The 16,039-nt window shown below is 38.4% G+C and overlaps 1 protein-coding gene across 3 annotated transcripts in view; it reads left to right on the top strand.

The window, feature by feature from the left end:
• The window catches only part of ascc3 (activating signal cointegrator 1 complex subunit 3), a 541,129-nt gene that overhangs the window by 17,317 nt on the left and 507,773 nt on the right, over nucleotides 1–16,039 (top strand). For 2 of the 3 annotated variants that reach the window (XM_043687007.1, XM_043687008.1), the window contains exon 3: nucleotides 4,840–4,987. The exons of the other annotated variant lie outside the window; for it this stretch is intronic. In XM_043687007.1, coding sequence (XP_043542942.1) covers nucleotides 4,840–4,987 — 148 coding nt within the window. The remainder of the gene's footprint in view (nucleotides 1–4,839; nucleotides 4,988–16,039) is intronic. 3 annotated transcript variants of the gene reach the window in all.

Below are 16,039 nucleotides of genomic sequence, written 5' to 3'. Positions count from 1 at the left end.
TTTAATGTTCACTTTTTGAGTTGAAAAATAAATTGATGTTATTTTCTTTTAAATAGTGGAATTTGGGAGTTCTGTCACTCATTTTAACAGACTACAAGGGAGGTGAGCTTTTCTGGGGATTTGGTTTAACTAACAAAGGGATTCACCATACTATCCAAAGTAATTTTGCTTTGTGGCTCCATTCGCTTCTCTCTCCAAAAAAATGCCTTCCTTCTATCTCTTCAGTGCTTACTGTGCTGGTTATGCACTTTCCAAAATCACAATATCTCCTTTTCTATGAAGTACTTGTTTTGTCAACCATGCTGTTGTTTTCCATTGTCCCTTCTCATGTATCCAACCCCATGCTATTGCTGTTATGGAATTTCATTTTGATGTCATCTGTATCCTAGTGTTGTCTTGTCATGTATCCCTGTTTGTTCTGTCCTTTTTTGTTTTAATTTCCCCTACCTCTCATATACATTTAAGGTCAGTTCCAAAGTAATGCAGGTTGTGTGGCTGCCTGCGAATTGGGCTGTGATTCCAGAATGAGAGTCGAGGTTGTTGACGACTATTATGGGTTACACAGAAGACATTGGCACTGTGTGAAGATTTAACAGAAAACAAATTCAAAAACTGCCTCCGACCCAGCACTGCTCAAAATACCTCCACACAAACTCCAAATCCCATCCATGCCAACCCAGGACCCATCAAATCCACTATTCCAAGATAATGCCCCCCTACATCTTTTATGCCAAACTACATCCTTGAATCTTCACATGGCCATTTAGAATTCTTCTGACAACTTAGTGTTGATGCATGTGTTTTTCCAGCAAATTCTGTCATTGTTAATCACCAATCTTTGCGCTTTCACTTCCCACGTCAACTCACTCAGTATCCACATGGGCAGGGCCATGCATAGATGAGAATTTTTTTAAAATAAATTAAGTGTATAACAGGCTAAGACATTAAAATATCAAACATTTACTATGTTCATCATCTCAAAGCCTTATGAAAACATTTTGTTCAAGAGCAACAGTTGTTGGAATTCATTGTCCTTCATCGAACAGTCTACGACCACTTGGGTGGTAATAAAACTGAATTGAAAGGCACCCACAGTCTCAATGGTTCCATTAGATATCAGCAAGGCAGCATTAATCCAGTAATGGAAGTGCTCAGTTTTTTGTTAACGGAAAGACTCATTTTAAAGTTCATACTTTCTTGACTCTCCAGATTTCTTCTTGAAGATTAAAAGGCCTGAAGTTGTAATGGCTTTGATAGTCTTGATTCTTTTGGCGGCCTCAATACGTTTATGCATTTTTTTTTCATGCCTCCACAGCTGTACTCCGATGAGATCCAAAGGAGCACCCTGACTATCCAAGTTTATCTACAAAGGTTATTCATATTTGTACCTGGTCTAATCCAAATACTTTTGGGTTTGAGACATTTCCGCTACCAAAATCATACAACAGTAGACATGGTGTTGATGACCACCTGTTTCTGTTAACTGTTATTGCATGAATCCCAGGCTGACCCCATTTCCACTCATTCAAAGGGGGCACACTTATGATTTCTGTCTACTTCTGACATTTTTACTATGATGGGGAATCACTGCTTTGACAAAAATCTGGGTTAGCATGCCCGTCATGTTGCAGATTAGAGTTTTTCTTCCAAATGGAAAAGACCCAAACCACCATTTTGTGTCCCTCGCCAGAAGCTTTTGCCACTGTTTCTGTCCTCAACCTTGGCTATGAATCAGGACAATATATTAACAATTTTAGATTAAATTGTGAGAAGCATTATTGAGAAATTTTGTAGATGACACAAACTGGCTGTCTAGGTGATAGTAAGGATGATGGCGTTCGACTGCAAGATGTTGCCAATAGTTTGGTTGAGTGGGTGGAAAGATGGTAAATGGGTTTCCAACTAGACAATTGCAAGATGATGCAGTGAAGGCTGTAATACGCTTATTAAGTAGAACATTATTTTTTCTCTTCTGTGCATGGCCCTGCCAGTGGATACTGAGTAAGTTGGCTTGATAAAGAAAAACTGAGTTTACAACCTATGAAGATTCAAAGGCATAGATTGGCATGGAGGGTGCAATGGGGCAGAACAATGCATGAGCACCAGCCAATACACCATAAATTAAGGAGGTGCCGAGAAAATTTATGTCCACAGGTGTCTGAAGCTGGCAGGTCAGGTAGATAGGTTGTCACAAAGACACAGATGATTTGCTTAATTGGGCAAAGTACTGAATACATGAGCAAGAATGTAATGCTAAAACTGTATTAGACTATAGCTATTATTATTATTATTATTATTATTATTTATTGTTTATATTTTTCGATAGATATATAGGCTACAGCTGGAATTCTGTGTCCAGTTCTGGTCACCACGTCATAGACTGTGTAGAGGGATGATTTACACAGGTTGCCAGGGCTTGAAAATTACATCTGTGAGTATAGACCAGGCTTGCCAGGGTTGTTTTCCTTAGAACAGAGGGGACAATGCAGGAGAACTTGGATAGAGTGGACAGGAGAGACCTATTTTCACCAAGATTAGAGATTTGTTACCAGGAGGCACACATTTTAAGTTGTTTAGTAGAAAGATTATTGGAGACATGAATCTCTCTTTCACTAAGAGGGTGATAGTTTATCTGGAATTTGCTATGCAGTTTTGGAGGTTGAGGTAGAAACCCTTAACTCACTTGAACAGGATCTGGATCTGACGTGAAGCCTGCATCTGCAAGGCTATGGACAAAATGGGTTAAGAATGGATGGCAAGTTTATTCAGCCATACACATGATGGGCTGAAGGGCTGAATTGCTTGTCTTTTATACTGTCTAGGGATCCTAGCCAAAGCTGAGGCATCAGATCCAGAAACCCTACCAAAATCAAAACTTATCCAAAATATTTAGATTTGTTGGATTTATTTGTCAACAACCCAATTGCATGGATAGAAGTTTTGCTAAACTTGTATTGAATTCGGTTTTGATTTAAGAGGGCTGTTTACCTTATTGAATTTTGTTAGAGAGCTAATAGTGGAGAAGTTGCAAACATTCTCAGAGGGATGGTTCTAGAATTGAGGTTATGACGATCAGGAAAAACTTATAAAGAAGAACAAAAGCTGGGGACCTTAAATAATGAGTTACTAATAATTTCAATAAAGAATTCAAGTTATTTTTCTTCAACAATTCGTCACTTATGGAATTCGCAAGCACAGAGTGGCTGAGGTGCATAGATTATGGGAAAGCTGGAAAAAAATGAGTAAGAAAGCATTAGAAGCATTTGTGAAGAAAGATTAGGTGATGTAGAGTGGGAGGAGGTCACGTGGCACATAAACCTGTTAGGGTGAATTAACTGTTTTTGTGCTGTTCATTCTGTACACCAAGACAGGTTACATCTATGCAGCCACGTACTTGCACTCTTACCAATGCAACTGAAATTCTTATTAGTCCTCTCCTTGATTTTTTGCCAACTTTAGACTCTTTTTCATTGCTGTCAGCTTCCCATTGTTTACCTATCGTATACTTGCAGTTTGGTTGAAATTCAGCTGTTTATTTCTTCCCCTCCATTTAAGTCTCGCTAAGTCATCAGACCTAAACTTGCTAACCCACATGACTTTGTAGGGTCTCGTAATGCAGTGATAATGTCCTTACTTCTGACCCAGGAATTACAGGTTTTAGTTCTCCTGTCCAATAGGTGTCACTATGTTCCTGCACAAGTTGGTCAAAAATCTACAGTAGCTTCCGGTTTCCCCACACCAAAATCATTCAGTGCTATGTCCTACTTTATCTTGACAGCCTTCCCTAGCTGGTTGCCTGATCTTGCTTCCTGTATTATTCTTTGGAATTCTTGTGTTTGTCCTCAGAGGGCAAGACAAAATATTTTGGCCATGTACCATTTTTTTTCCAACGATATTCAAGTTCTGCATGACCATGCAACTGGAAATTACAATACATAACAAGAGCTTTTTAGTTCTTGGAATTAGTACAAACAGTTCTGCTTTAATGTGGTGGTTCTGTTCTTATGCAACCCCATGTTATAAAAAAATTGCAGCACCATTTAAACTAATGGGGCCGGAATCATGTTAGAGCCAATACATGCTTTAAAGGTTCGTGCTGTAGATACAGCGTTCCCAGTTCATCAATCGGGTTACAGCGAACTGGCATTAATGAAACGTGCGTTATAGCAGAACGACCTGTACTGCTCATGCAATGATTTTTGAAACTTGTTAAACATTTACTAGAGTGCACTCTTGTAAACCGATCCAGTTACTGGCACAGCAAAGTTTTCAATCAGGGATGCTTGCTGTAGAACAGTAAAATGCCTCACCAGATAGAAGCAATGGCTAGAAGCATTTCTTATTCGATAGGAAATTGATCTTTAAAATTAGTAGTTTTATTTGCCTTTTGAATTTTTCTGAGACAGCAGCGTATCTATTTTTATAATTGAGTTTCTTCATTTTTAAAAAACTTTTAGCTCTTATTTGCCTGAAGTGTGTTTTAACATGAAGCACAATACTTTGCCTTTGTTCAATTGTAACACCCATTAGTTAAAACAAGTTTTCAGAGTGCAACATTTAAGGCCATTTTATATTATTGCAGAATTGCTGACTCAAAAGTTATTATATCCAAATTATATTTTCTTCATGAATATGAAATCTCTACAGTAATTATTTGTTTATTCCAAAATGATAGCTGGAATAGTTTATTGGTTTCATCTTAATACGAAGAATTAATTGGTGTGTGTGTGTGTTCCTTTTTAGTGGGTCAATTGACCGAATAGCCTTCCTCCACACTGTAGGAGAAATTATTTAATTATTTATTGTCTAAGTTTGTTTTTAAACATACCCCATTCGCAGACCAAGAGATCAAAGTTGAAAGAATACTATTGCCAGACAGAGTTGACCTGGAATGATTTAACCCATTTTGTTGAGAACGTGGCAGAGAATGAACATCAAGTTGTCAGTGAAAATCTGAGAACTCTCTTGAAGGCGGCCAGACAGCTTGGTAAGTCAATTTGGCTATTTTGTTTATTAGTAAATGTTCAGGTACTACTTAATTTAAATTCTTAAATATATATCGGTCATCAGTAAAGTTTGAGCTGTTAATCTCATTGCTTACCATTCCTTTTCCTGGGAAGTTGATAGTTTCTTTGCTGACTGTTGTATTTTTCTGGCATGGTGCTACGTGTTAGGGAATTTTGCTCTTGTGATCCTGCTGGAATGAAGGAAATATCCAGATCTGGATCGTGTTGGATTTTGAGGAAATAGTCTTACTGTTGTTGATTTTTTCACTGAGTATTCAGAGGATTGTGGTGTGGAGTTGATCTAAAAGAATCCAAATATAAAGGCCTGTGAATGAAGTCATTCTAGAAAATAAAGAGATTTTACAGACTTTAATTTTGAGTTGGTCAGAGCTCATCTGAATTTTCTGCATTTTCAGACTTCTCCATGCCAAAGAAACAGGTCTTTTTCAGTATGTATGTCACCCATTTAACAAAGCTAGCAAATTCCATTCCATTAGTGCTGTGCCTGGAGGCAAGCCCTTGGCTACTGGCTGCTGATACATCCTGAACTGGTTTCGTGGGCAGCTTTTGTCAGTGGTTATTTGCCGTTGTCTTCTGTTCTTGGGTATATGGTAAAGAAGCTGATCTGCCTCAGTCAGAATGGGAGTTGTTGGTATTATTTAGTTGCATGCTAGCAATCTAGCCTGTTAGGCTAACCTGCCCTTAGCTAGTAAATGTCTGAAGACTATTTGATAATAAGTCACTTCATACTAGGCTGCTTTTATTCTTCTTTGATGTCCTGTTATTTGTGCACACAAATTGTATTTGAGCTTGTTGAATAATAACCAGTAGTAATACCCTTGTCAGATTTCTTTTCCTCTCCCCTCCTTCTCAACCTGGATACTGAGGCTGATTATGCTATCAACACTCCCCTAGTTACACTCAGTTAATTTAGTGCAAATCAAGGTTTCACCAAATACTTCAGGATTTTGAAAAAAACATTTCTGATCTTTGTAATTGTGCAGGGGAAAGATTTGAGCTGTTGTTGTTATTAACAACAATTGTCCTAAGCACACAAATTGAAGAATACAATTAAATCAAATGCAAGTGGTGAACAAAGCAAATCATAGAATCCCTACAGTCTGGAATCAGGCCATTTAGCCCATTGAGTCCACACTGTCCCTCCGAAGAGCATCTCATCCAAACCTATATCCTATCCTGTCCCGTTAACTCTGCATTACCCATTGCTATTCCACCTAATCTGCATATCCCTGGACACTCTGGACAATTTAGCATGGCCAATTCATCTAACCTGTACATCTTTGGACTGTGGGAGGAAACCGGAACACCCGGAGGAAACCCATGCAGACATTGGAAGATTGTGCAAATTCTGTACAGTCCCCTGAGGCTGGCTTCGAATTTGGGCTCCTGGTGCTGTGAGGTAGCAGTGCAAACCACTGAGTCACCGTGTTGCCCAATCTTAAATAAATTATAAATCTTATGGATTTCTTGCAGTGAAGTAAATAGCATTATTTTGATAATTTTTGAAAGTTTGGATCATCTTTTGAATTTATTTTGGTGGATACCTAAACAAAAGTACAACCTTATGGGGAACATGTTATTATGGCTACAAACTTTGAACCAAAGTTTGGTAGCCTACATCTAGTTTGCAAGCCATAAGGTATGGATGAACTATGGGAAAAATACTTAACATTTGGCTCTTTAAACTTGAAAGAGACTGATCAGATGTGACCTTTTATGGAGTTATACATGATAGTAAAAGTTGTGGAAATGATAAATCTAAGAAATTGCTTATGAAAGAGGAATAGAGTGAGGCGTGTTCAAATAAAAGGAAAATTTTAGATCTGCTGTCAGAATGTTCTTCTTAGAAATGAGTCAATGAAATAGACTTCTAAATAGAGGAGTTCAGGTTGGCTGTTGCATTTGACTCGAGTACAACAATGAGGTATTCTTCCAAAAGTTAGTAACATTTGGGATATGGTGAAGATGTGAAAGGCGTTATATAACCAGATGCTGTTTGCTATAATGCATTCATAAAGGTAACCTAAAGTATGTTCAGACTTTAAATAAACAGTACAGTATTTTCCAAAATTAGCAGAAATCTGGTTTGCTTCAACTTTAAAAAGGAAAGCTGCTTTCATATCAGTAGCTCTACTGCTTTATATTGGATAATGACAGATTTTTGGAAATTTGATGAGACTTTTCTGTAAAGCTATGGCCAATAGTATGGTACTTCCACATTTGGGGGTCAGCTAGCTCAATTGGCTGGTTTGCAATAGGCTGTGACACCAGTTGCACAGGTTTATTTCCTGTACAAGCTGAGATCAACACAAAAGTCCTGCCTCACCTCTGGCTTGAGTTGTGATGATGACCCTCTGGCTAAACTCACCATCAGTTGTCTCTCTCTCTCTCTAATGAGAGAGCAGCTCCATAGTTCTTTTTGACTGTGGTGACTTTACTTTTAGGTACCATAGCTTTGGACAAGTTCTTGTGTTGGTATTACTCCAGGGTCAGTGGGAGGATTCTCCATTGGCTACCTTATCTCCACCCCACCCTCCTATTTATCTCTCAGCCCCTTCCCTCTCCCCCACATTCTTGATTAAAGGGCTTATGCCTGAAATGTCAACTCTCCTGCCCCTTGGATGCTGCCTTACCTGCTGTGCTTTATCAACACTATATACTTTTTGACTCTGAATAAATAAGCAGGTTATAAGTGCTTTATAGCATATTTATAAAGATATTAAACAACAACTGCGTTTCTACAATAAAACAAGATTTCTGTGTCAATATCCAAACTACTTAAAAGATAAAGCTACTCATTATTAGTTCACATTTTCACCTTGGAATATCTGACATGACATAGCATATTATGTACCATTTGAAAAAACATTTTAATCTTTAATGTAATCTGTAATGTAATCTAATAGCATATTATGTACCATTTGAAAAAACATTTTAATCTTTTGTGCCATTGTTGATGAGTACTATGGGACCTGGAGTGACATATTGGATTATTAAAATTCTGCTCAAAGTATGACAGTGAATTATTGACCAGTACTATACACTGAAACAAGCAATATATGTTGGTTGACAATCTCCAACTGTGACATCTATGCCAAACCAAAATCTTGGGTATAAGGCAGTCATTTTTCTGACCCTTCTGTATGGCTCTGAAACATTGACCACCTGAAGACTCTTGAAGTACTGCCAAAAATGTTTGAGATGGATTCTCCACATAAGCTGGGAGGACAGGAGTATTAAGAGCAGAGTCTTTGAAACAGCTAATAGCACCAGCATTGAGGCCATGATCGTCTGAAACCACCTCTGATAGGCCAGTCATATGGTTAGGATGTCTGAATTCCAACTGCTAAAGCAAATCATCTTCATCCAGCTCAAGGAAAGCAAGTAAACACTTTTGTTGTCTTCCTCTTGTTCAAAGACTCCCTCAAGGCTTTCCTCAAAAGATGCAGCATAAATGGCAACACATAGGTGGTCCTTGATCAGAAGAAACTAATTTGGAGGAAACTCTTACATGAAGGAACACAATTCTTTGAGAACTCCTGTCGACAAGAGGAAGTATGGAAAAGGAACCAGAGAATGTAATGCCAGTGATCTCAAGGCCCGGGGCCAATTGCACCTCCCTGAAACACCTGCCAAATGCTTGGTTGGATATGTGGCTCTAGGTTTGAGTTAATCAGTCACACAAGAACCCACCTAACCCATAGCCAGTGTAACGGAATTGCCTAGAGATCAGTCGTACCTTTTAGTGAGTGGTTGCTGATGACGATATTCACATTGAATTAGTTAGGATGAAACTCACTCAACACAAATTGAGTTGCCTTTCTGCAATGACACAAAGTGATGAACATGTCACGCTTTCCCACATCTGTGGATCATACATATTTGTTTCAAGCAAATGACTTCTCATTGTTCTTTTCAGTTTTCTGAACTTGACTAACTATTGATTTCTACATATTGACCTAACTATTCTGGCAGGTTTCCTAATACAAAAATCTTCTTTTTGTCCAGACTTTGCACTTCCCTCTTGTATCATTGGAAATTGCTTAACTTGAGTTTGAACAAAATACAATGTGGTGGCTTTAAAATGTTTTCAGTTACTGAGGCAAACAAAATACTTCACATTCCTAGCCTGTGGAGACACCAGCAAAGCTTCTCATAAACATCTTAAATGGCTTTCATCTTACTCAAACAAGTAAACAAAAGATTAATTAAAATATATCTTGATAACTTGTTTATTAAAATTCTTGTGGAGGAATGGCTAATCAATAGGTAACTGTCATTTCACTCATACGATACCAGCTTGACTTCAGCCACTCAGCAGTTGGATACTCCATGTGTTGACATCTCTTTTCTGTCTGTGTTTTGTGATGTTTAGTTAATACTGATAAACTTGGACCAGAGAATTGAGTGCAATTTTCAGTAGTTCTAAACTGTTTAAAGTTGATATGTTGTTGAGGACACAAAACTGACAGTGTCAGATCTTCAGTATATTGCCTGAATATATGTACTGATTTGAAATTGTCAGCAAGACATTTCACAATATTGTTTGATGCAGTTTTCCTCAGGTTCTCAAAGCAAACCCAATCCCAAGTAAAACTGTTAATATAGACTATTCTGTGAATGGCTTAACTGCCTAAAGCTTATTTCTATCCCATGTTGTTCATAATTTTCTACCCCTGTACTGCGTCCTGGATGTTGTACTTCTAAAAGTACGAAATGGTTTTGTTCTCATTTATCCAAGGAAACGTTTACAGCTTTGAAGAAAGTGAGACAAATGGTTCACTAGACTGATTTGTGGAAAAGGATTATCTTATGAGGAAAGATTAAGTCAACTGGTAAAGCTTTTTCTAATGTTTAGATGAATGAGACTTGACCTCATTGAAGTATATAAGTAATTCAATCGAGTAGATGCTTGGAGAATGGTTTGCCTGACCAGGGCCTCTGTTGATGAATGGTTTCAGAGAAAGGTATCAGCTATTTATGACTGATATTAAAAAAGTTTCAACTTAAAATATTGTACATATTTGTGATTCTGTTCCCCACAAGGTTGACTGCTCAGTAGTACGTATTTTAAGATATTCAAAAATCTTATGGCTCATTAAGTATTATGATTCCAGCTGGTGGTAAAACTGGATAGGTCAGCTTCCAGAGTGAAAATTGGCAATTGTATACGGTCAGTTTCTGAACACTGACACAAGCCTGTCAAAGTACTTCTAACGAAGAACTTAAGTTCATTACATATATATATAAAAGGCACAATTTGGAAGGATCTTATCACAAACAAAAATAAATTATTTACCCAGCATAATCTTTCGTAGAAACCCAGCCACAGTGAAGAATCTCTCTGATCTTCTCTTTTCAAAATTTCTGAGTAAGTAATTTCGGTAGCAAGCATTTCCTGTTCACAACTTCTGCATCATTTGCCACTTGTGTTTCTGTGTGTTCTTGCCTCTCTCAAAAGAGTCACAGCCACCCAGGCTAACTCTACAACTTTTCTTACTAAAATATAAGAAATAAATTCAAGGCATTGACTATTTTTAAGCTACAAAGCATCCGGTACAGATCTTTACTTCTGAATTGCAAGCTGCTTCTGATCCCTGGCAAAGAAGTTATAAAGTTCTGGTATTTTCATTGTAATAAAGTGGGCCACACAAAATCAGTGTTGGTGGGCTCAGAGAAAGCCAAGTGTCAGAAAACCAGACAAGCCTGGAAGTTTTGTTGGACTAATAACAAAGCACAAGGGAAGTTAGACAACTGCCTCAGAGGTGATAATCAGAGGTTGATTCAGGAGGAAGTGCCAGATCTGCTTAAAAATGTACATGCAAGTGTAAAGTTTATCCACCATAGGCCAGGAGTAGTAGGTAAGAAGGTTACAATATTAAGGGACATAGGATCCTCTCAGTCTGTAATGCTGAAGGATGAGGAGATATATACTCCTGAGGGACTATTGCCGGAAAAGGTACTAGTAACAGGAATTCATGGTGAGACAAAGTGTTCAATTATGTAAAGTGAGGCTAGAGAGTCCAGAAAAGAGTGGTGATTTCGTGGTAGGAGTATTGGACAACTCTCAGTTCCAGGGGTACAGTTTGTCCATGCAAATGATATAGCTGATTCACTGGTAGACATGCTGTCTACTCTAGTTGAAAAGCCAGTGCTGATGCAGGCAACTGCAATTCCTGAAGAAGGGCCTGTGCCCGAAACGTCGAATCTCCTGTCAGAGAAGGACAAATAAGTGAACATGCAAGTATCTTTAACTCTACTAAGCTGATTGATTTACAGCAGAAAGATGAAGAGTTAAAACAGTTATATCAAAAGGCATAAACGGAGAAAGAAAGTGAATACTGTGTGTTAGTACTTCACAAATGATGTCTTAATGAGGAAATAGAGACCATGACACATTCAAGCAGATGAGAAATGGGCAGAGATTCATCAAATTGTTTTGCCAATAAGGTATAAAAAAGGAGGTTCTGCGAGTGGTGCATGAGCTACCACTTGGAGGTCATTTAGGGGTGAGGAAAACACAGGCGAAGATACAAAGGCATTTTTACTGGCCTGAACTACACAAAGATGGAATTGAATTTTGCCATACATGTCAGCTAATCGGAAAGCCACAAGCAGTAATAAAACCTGTGCCTTTAATGCCAATTCCAGCATTTGAGGAACCTTTCACAAGAATCTTGATTGATTGAGTAGGTCCTTTACCTCAAACAAAAAGTGGGAATAAATATTTATTAATAATAATGGATGTGTCGACTAGATTTCCAGAGGCAATCCTGTTACGCAACATCACAGCTAAAAGGGTTGTAGAAGAATTACTTAATTTTTTTTTACTAGATATGGACTACCAATAGAGATCCAGTCAGATCAAGGATTAAACTTCACATCCAAACTATTCAAGTTGTTTATGGATAGCTTGGTAATAAATTCAAATTTACTGCATACTATTCAGAATTGCAGGGAGCGCTAGAGAGGTGGCATCAAACACTGAAGACTACGTTGAGGACTTCTGGTCACGATTATCCAGATGATTGGGATAAGGGAGTTCCATTTGTACTTTTTGTGATCAGCGATGCACCGAATGAATCAACCAAATTCGGTCCATTTGAATTAATTTTTTGGATATGAAGTAAGAGGACTGTTAAAATTAATTAAGAAGAAGTTAATGAGTTAGAATTCAGAGACCACCCATTTGTCAAAGTTTAGAGAACGATTAAGTAGAGCTGGAGAGTTGGCTAGACAGCATTAAAAAGTATCACAGCATGCAATAAAACAGAAAGCAGAAAACAAATCACAAATTTGCAATCTTGTAATTGGGGATAAGGTATTGGTGTTACTTCCAGTGACAAGTGAGCCTTTAAAAGCCAGGTTTAGTGGACCGTATCAAATTTGAGAAGAAATTAAGTGAGGTGACCTACTTGATAAGGACTCCAGACAGGAAGAAATCTCAGCGTATTATGTGAATATGCTCAAAAGGTATTTTGATGGGGAAGGAAAGCAAGAGGAGAAGGTGTTAATGATTACAGCACAGAAGGAAGTACCAAGTTCAGAGGATTTTGCATTGGGCATAGTTGTCAAAAATTGGGATAAATTGTTGAGTTACCTTCCACAAGAAAATCAAAATGACCTGAAAGACGACTTACTACCACATGGGGAGATATGCAGAAATAAACTGAGAAGTACTAACCTAATTGTGCATGATGTAGAGATCGGAGATGCTGTTCCAATTAAGCTACATTCTAAAGTTGGCACAGGTACAGAACGAGATAGAGCGCATGCAACAAGATGGCATAATCAAAGTGAGTTAGTGACTGGAGCTCATCCATAGCCATAGTGCCAAAGCCAGCTGGTACCCAACAGTTATGTGTGGACTATCGCAAAGTCAATGCTGTTACAAAGACTGATGCATATCCAATTCCACGTTTGGAAGATAATGTTGAAAAGGTGGGACAAGCAACTTACATTTCGAAGTTGGACTTGCTCGGAGGCTACTGGCAAGCACCTCTGTCAGAGAGAGCAAAGGCAGTTTTGGCTTTTGTAATGCCAGATGGACTATACCAGTTCAAAGTCATGCCATTTGGTATGAAAAACGTTCCAGCTGCTTTTCAGAGACTGACTAATAAGGCCATTGGCGGATTATCCAACTGTGTGGTGTATATTGATGACTTGGTGATTTTTAGTCACTTTTATGGAAGGAACATTTACAGCATTTATCGGACTTGTTTGATCGACTTTGGAAGGCAGACTTGGTGGTAAACCTAGCTAAAAGTGAATTTGCAAAAACCCAAGGCATCTTCTTGGGCCATGTTTTGAACGTGGACAAATGGCCCCATGGAATGCATAAACGAAAGTAATTGGGGAATTTCCCACACCGTCGACAAAGAAAAGCAGTACTATGGTGCCTGGGATTAAATGGATTTTACTGAAAGTTTGTGCTGAACATTAGCAATGTGGCTGCTCCACTCACCGAATTGTTAAAGGGCAAGAGGTTTCATGGACAGCGGACTGTCAAAAGGCTAAAAACTGTTAACCACTGCCCCAGTATTAGCTACCCCGGATTACAATAAGCCTTTCAAGGTGGCTATCAATGCTAGTGATGTGGGTGTCCGTGCAGTGCTCCTGCAGGAGGATGACGGGAATAAAAAGACCCATTGGATATTTTTCCATGAAGTTGAACGTTCATCAACAGAAATATTCAGCAGTGGAGAAAGAGACTTTAAGCTTGGTATTGGCCTTACACATTTCAGTGTCTGTATTACCAGCAATGCATCTGAGACAATCGTATGCACTGATCATGACCCATTGACATTCGTGGAAAAATTTAAGGACAAAAATACCAGCTTGTTTAGATGGAGCTTGTTGTTGCAGCCATTCAGTTTGACAATTGCGTGTGTGGCAGGTCGTGAAAACGTGATTGCTGATGCATTATCGAGACTTGAATGAGATACGGAGGCATCCGGTGATGGGTGTACTGCAGTCTGAATTTGCATATAGTTGTGCATGTTTGCATGTTTATTGTTAGTCTAAACACATATACACAATACTACTAACTGGGTTTTGAAGGTTTAAAAATGAAGCTGTCTTTGGTATTGATGGTTCTTTTTTTTGAGGAGGGAGGTATCACCAAAACTAGTCTTTTTTTACTAAAAGCTGTTCCTTAGCTCAAGGAGACTCTGTACTTGATTTTTCTTTTCAGAGGGGTAATAAACAGGGCCAGGTTTCGATCAGTCTGGTTTCGTACAGAGATGAAAAGGATTTCGACAGGCCTTTTATTTATGTGTAAACAGATGAGACTTCAGGCCAAAGTGGTCATGCTTTAGAAGTGGCCTATATAAAGCAAGGGGCATGGTCAGATCTCTAGCTGAGCTGAGCAGTTTTAGTTCAGCTTTGAACTGGTTGGAATCTCAACAGGGAGCTGTGTGGAAACTCTCTCTCTTTTTTTCTGCTCTCCAACTTCGACTTCAACCTGTAAGCATGTGTTCCATTTATATTGGTTTTTAAAAGGCGTTTGCTTATTGGGATTGTTGCTTATTCATCAACAGCATAATGAAGTCTAGTTGGATAGGTTGAGTTCTGTAGGACTACTTTATTCTGTTCTTTTTGTTTCATTGTCTGAATAAATGTTTGTTTTAAAATCTAGTAGTCAACCTAGCTAATGTAATTTGGGTAATTTCCACTGTACACTTACCAAAACAAATTGCAAAGTTATGGTCTGAGCTGCCTGCTAAAGAATGTTTTGAGTAGTCTGGCTTAGTCCATAACATTACCTCCTTGTTTCACATGAAACCAACCTATTGACCTTTGCCCTCTCAAGAATTTTCTCCGCTTTCTCCACTATCCGATCCATAAATATTTCATGTTGAAATCCAAGTGACGGTTTTTGCCCAACATAAATGATAATAGGTGATTATGTGCAGATTCCTGGAATGTCCAATTAGATTGGCCAAATAATCAGGACAATTGAGGCATTCTCAGTGTAATCTATGGGCAGAAAAGCTGGGAAAGAGAAAAACATTTTAGGCATGAAATATATGCATCATTATTTTAAACACATTGTTTTAAGCACATATCTGAGCTACTTGGTCAACTTTGTGATGCTTCATAATTTTTCTTCAATGTCTATTAACTAACTTGTTTTCAAATTTTTCTCCTGTTTATTCAATCTTCATTAGTAGATAACAAATAAATTAATTGTTCTTTGACATTTCTTTTGTTTATTCATGCACATATTTTGCCAATAACCAGATAAGTTCTTAATTCAGAATCCTGTTACTAATTTGTTTTCTCTATAATTATGATGCCTTTTATTAAATGGGCCAACAATGGTTGCAAAGACTTTTGATTTTCTACAGTAAATATGCAAGAGTGTTACCACAGTACAATTAGGTAATCAGCAAAGGCAGCAAGGTGAAACTTTTAAAATTAAAGTTTGTGGGTCTTTAACTGATAACGTAGCGTGTTTCCTTCTGGCCAGAGTTGTGCTATGACAGGACAAAGACCTTTTAAGCTGTTAAGCAGATAAATGGTATGTAGTAATGGGTCAGTTATGGTTCTGAACCCTTTAGCAACCAGAAATCAATGCACTTCGTTTGATGCAATGTTTGATACTGTGGAAAAGATATGGAAGATATAGACTGTAGGGAAATAGATGGTGACATCTTGCAAAATGTCCAGATTACAGAGGAGGAAGTGCTGGATGCCTTGAAATGGTTAAAGGTGACCTAATCAGGTGTATCTGAGAACTCTGTGGGAAGCTAGAGAAGTGATTGCTGGGCCTCTTGCTGAGATATTTGTATCATCGATAGTCACAGGTGAGGTGCCGGAAGACTGGAGGTTGGCAGACGTGGTGCCACTGTTTAAGAAGGGCGGTAAAGACAAGCCAAGGAACTATAGGCCGGTGAGCCTGATCTCGGTGGTGAGCAAGTTGTTGGAGGGAATCCTGAGTGACAGGATGTATGTGTATTCGGAAAGGCAAGGACTGATTCGGGATAGTCAACATGGCTTTGTGCGTGGGA

Source organism: Chiloscyllium plagiosum, chromosome 3 (genome assembly GCF_004010195.1).
Source record: "Chiloscyllium plagiosum isolate BGI_BamShark_2017 chromosome 3, ASM401019v2, whole genome shotgun sequence".
Taxonomy (NCBI): domain Eukaryota; kingdom Metazoa; phylum Chordata; class Chondrichthyes; order Orectolobiformes; family Hemiscylliidae; genus Chiloscyllium; species Chiloscyllium plagiosum.
The sequence above is the reverse complement of the archived record's forward strand: the minus strand, read 5'-3'. Positions and strand labels throughout refer to the sequence as shown.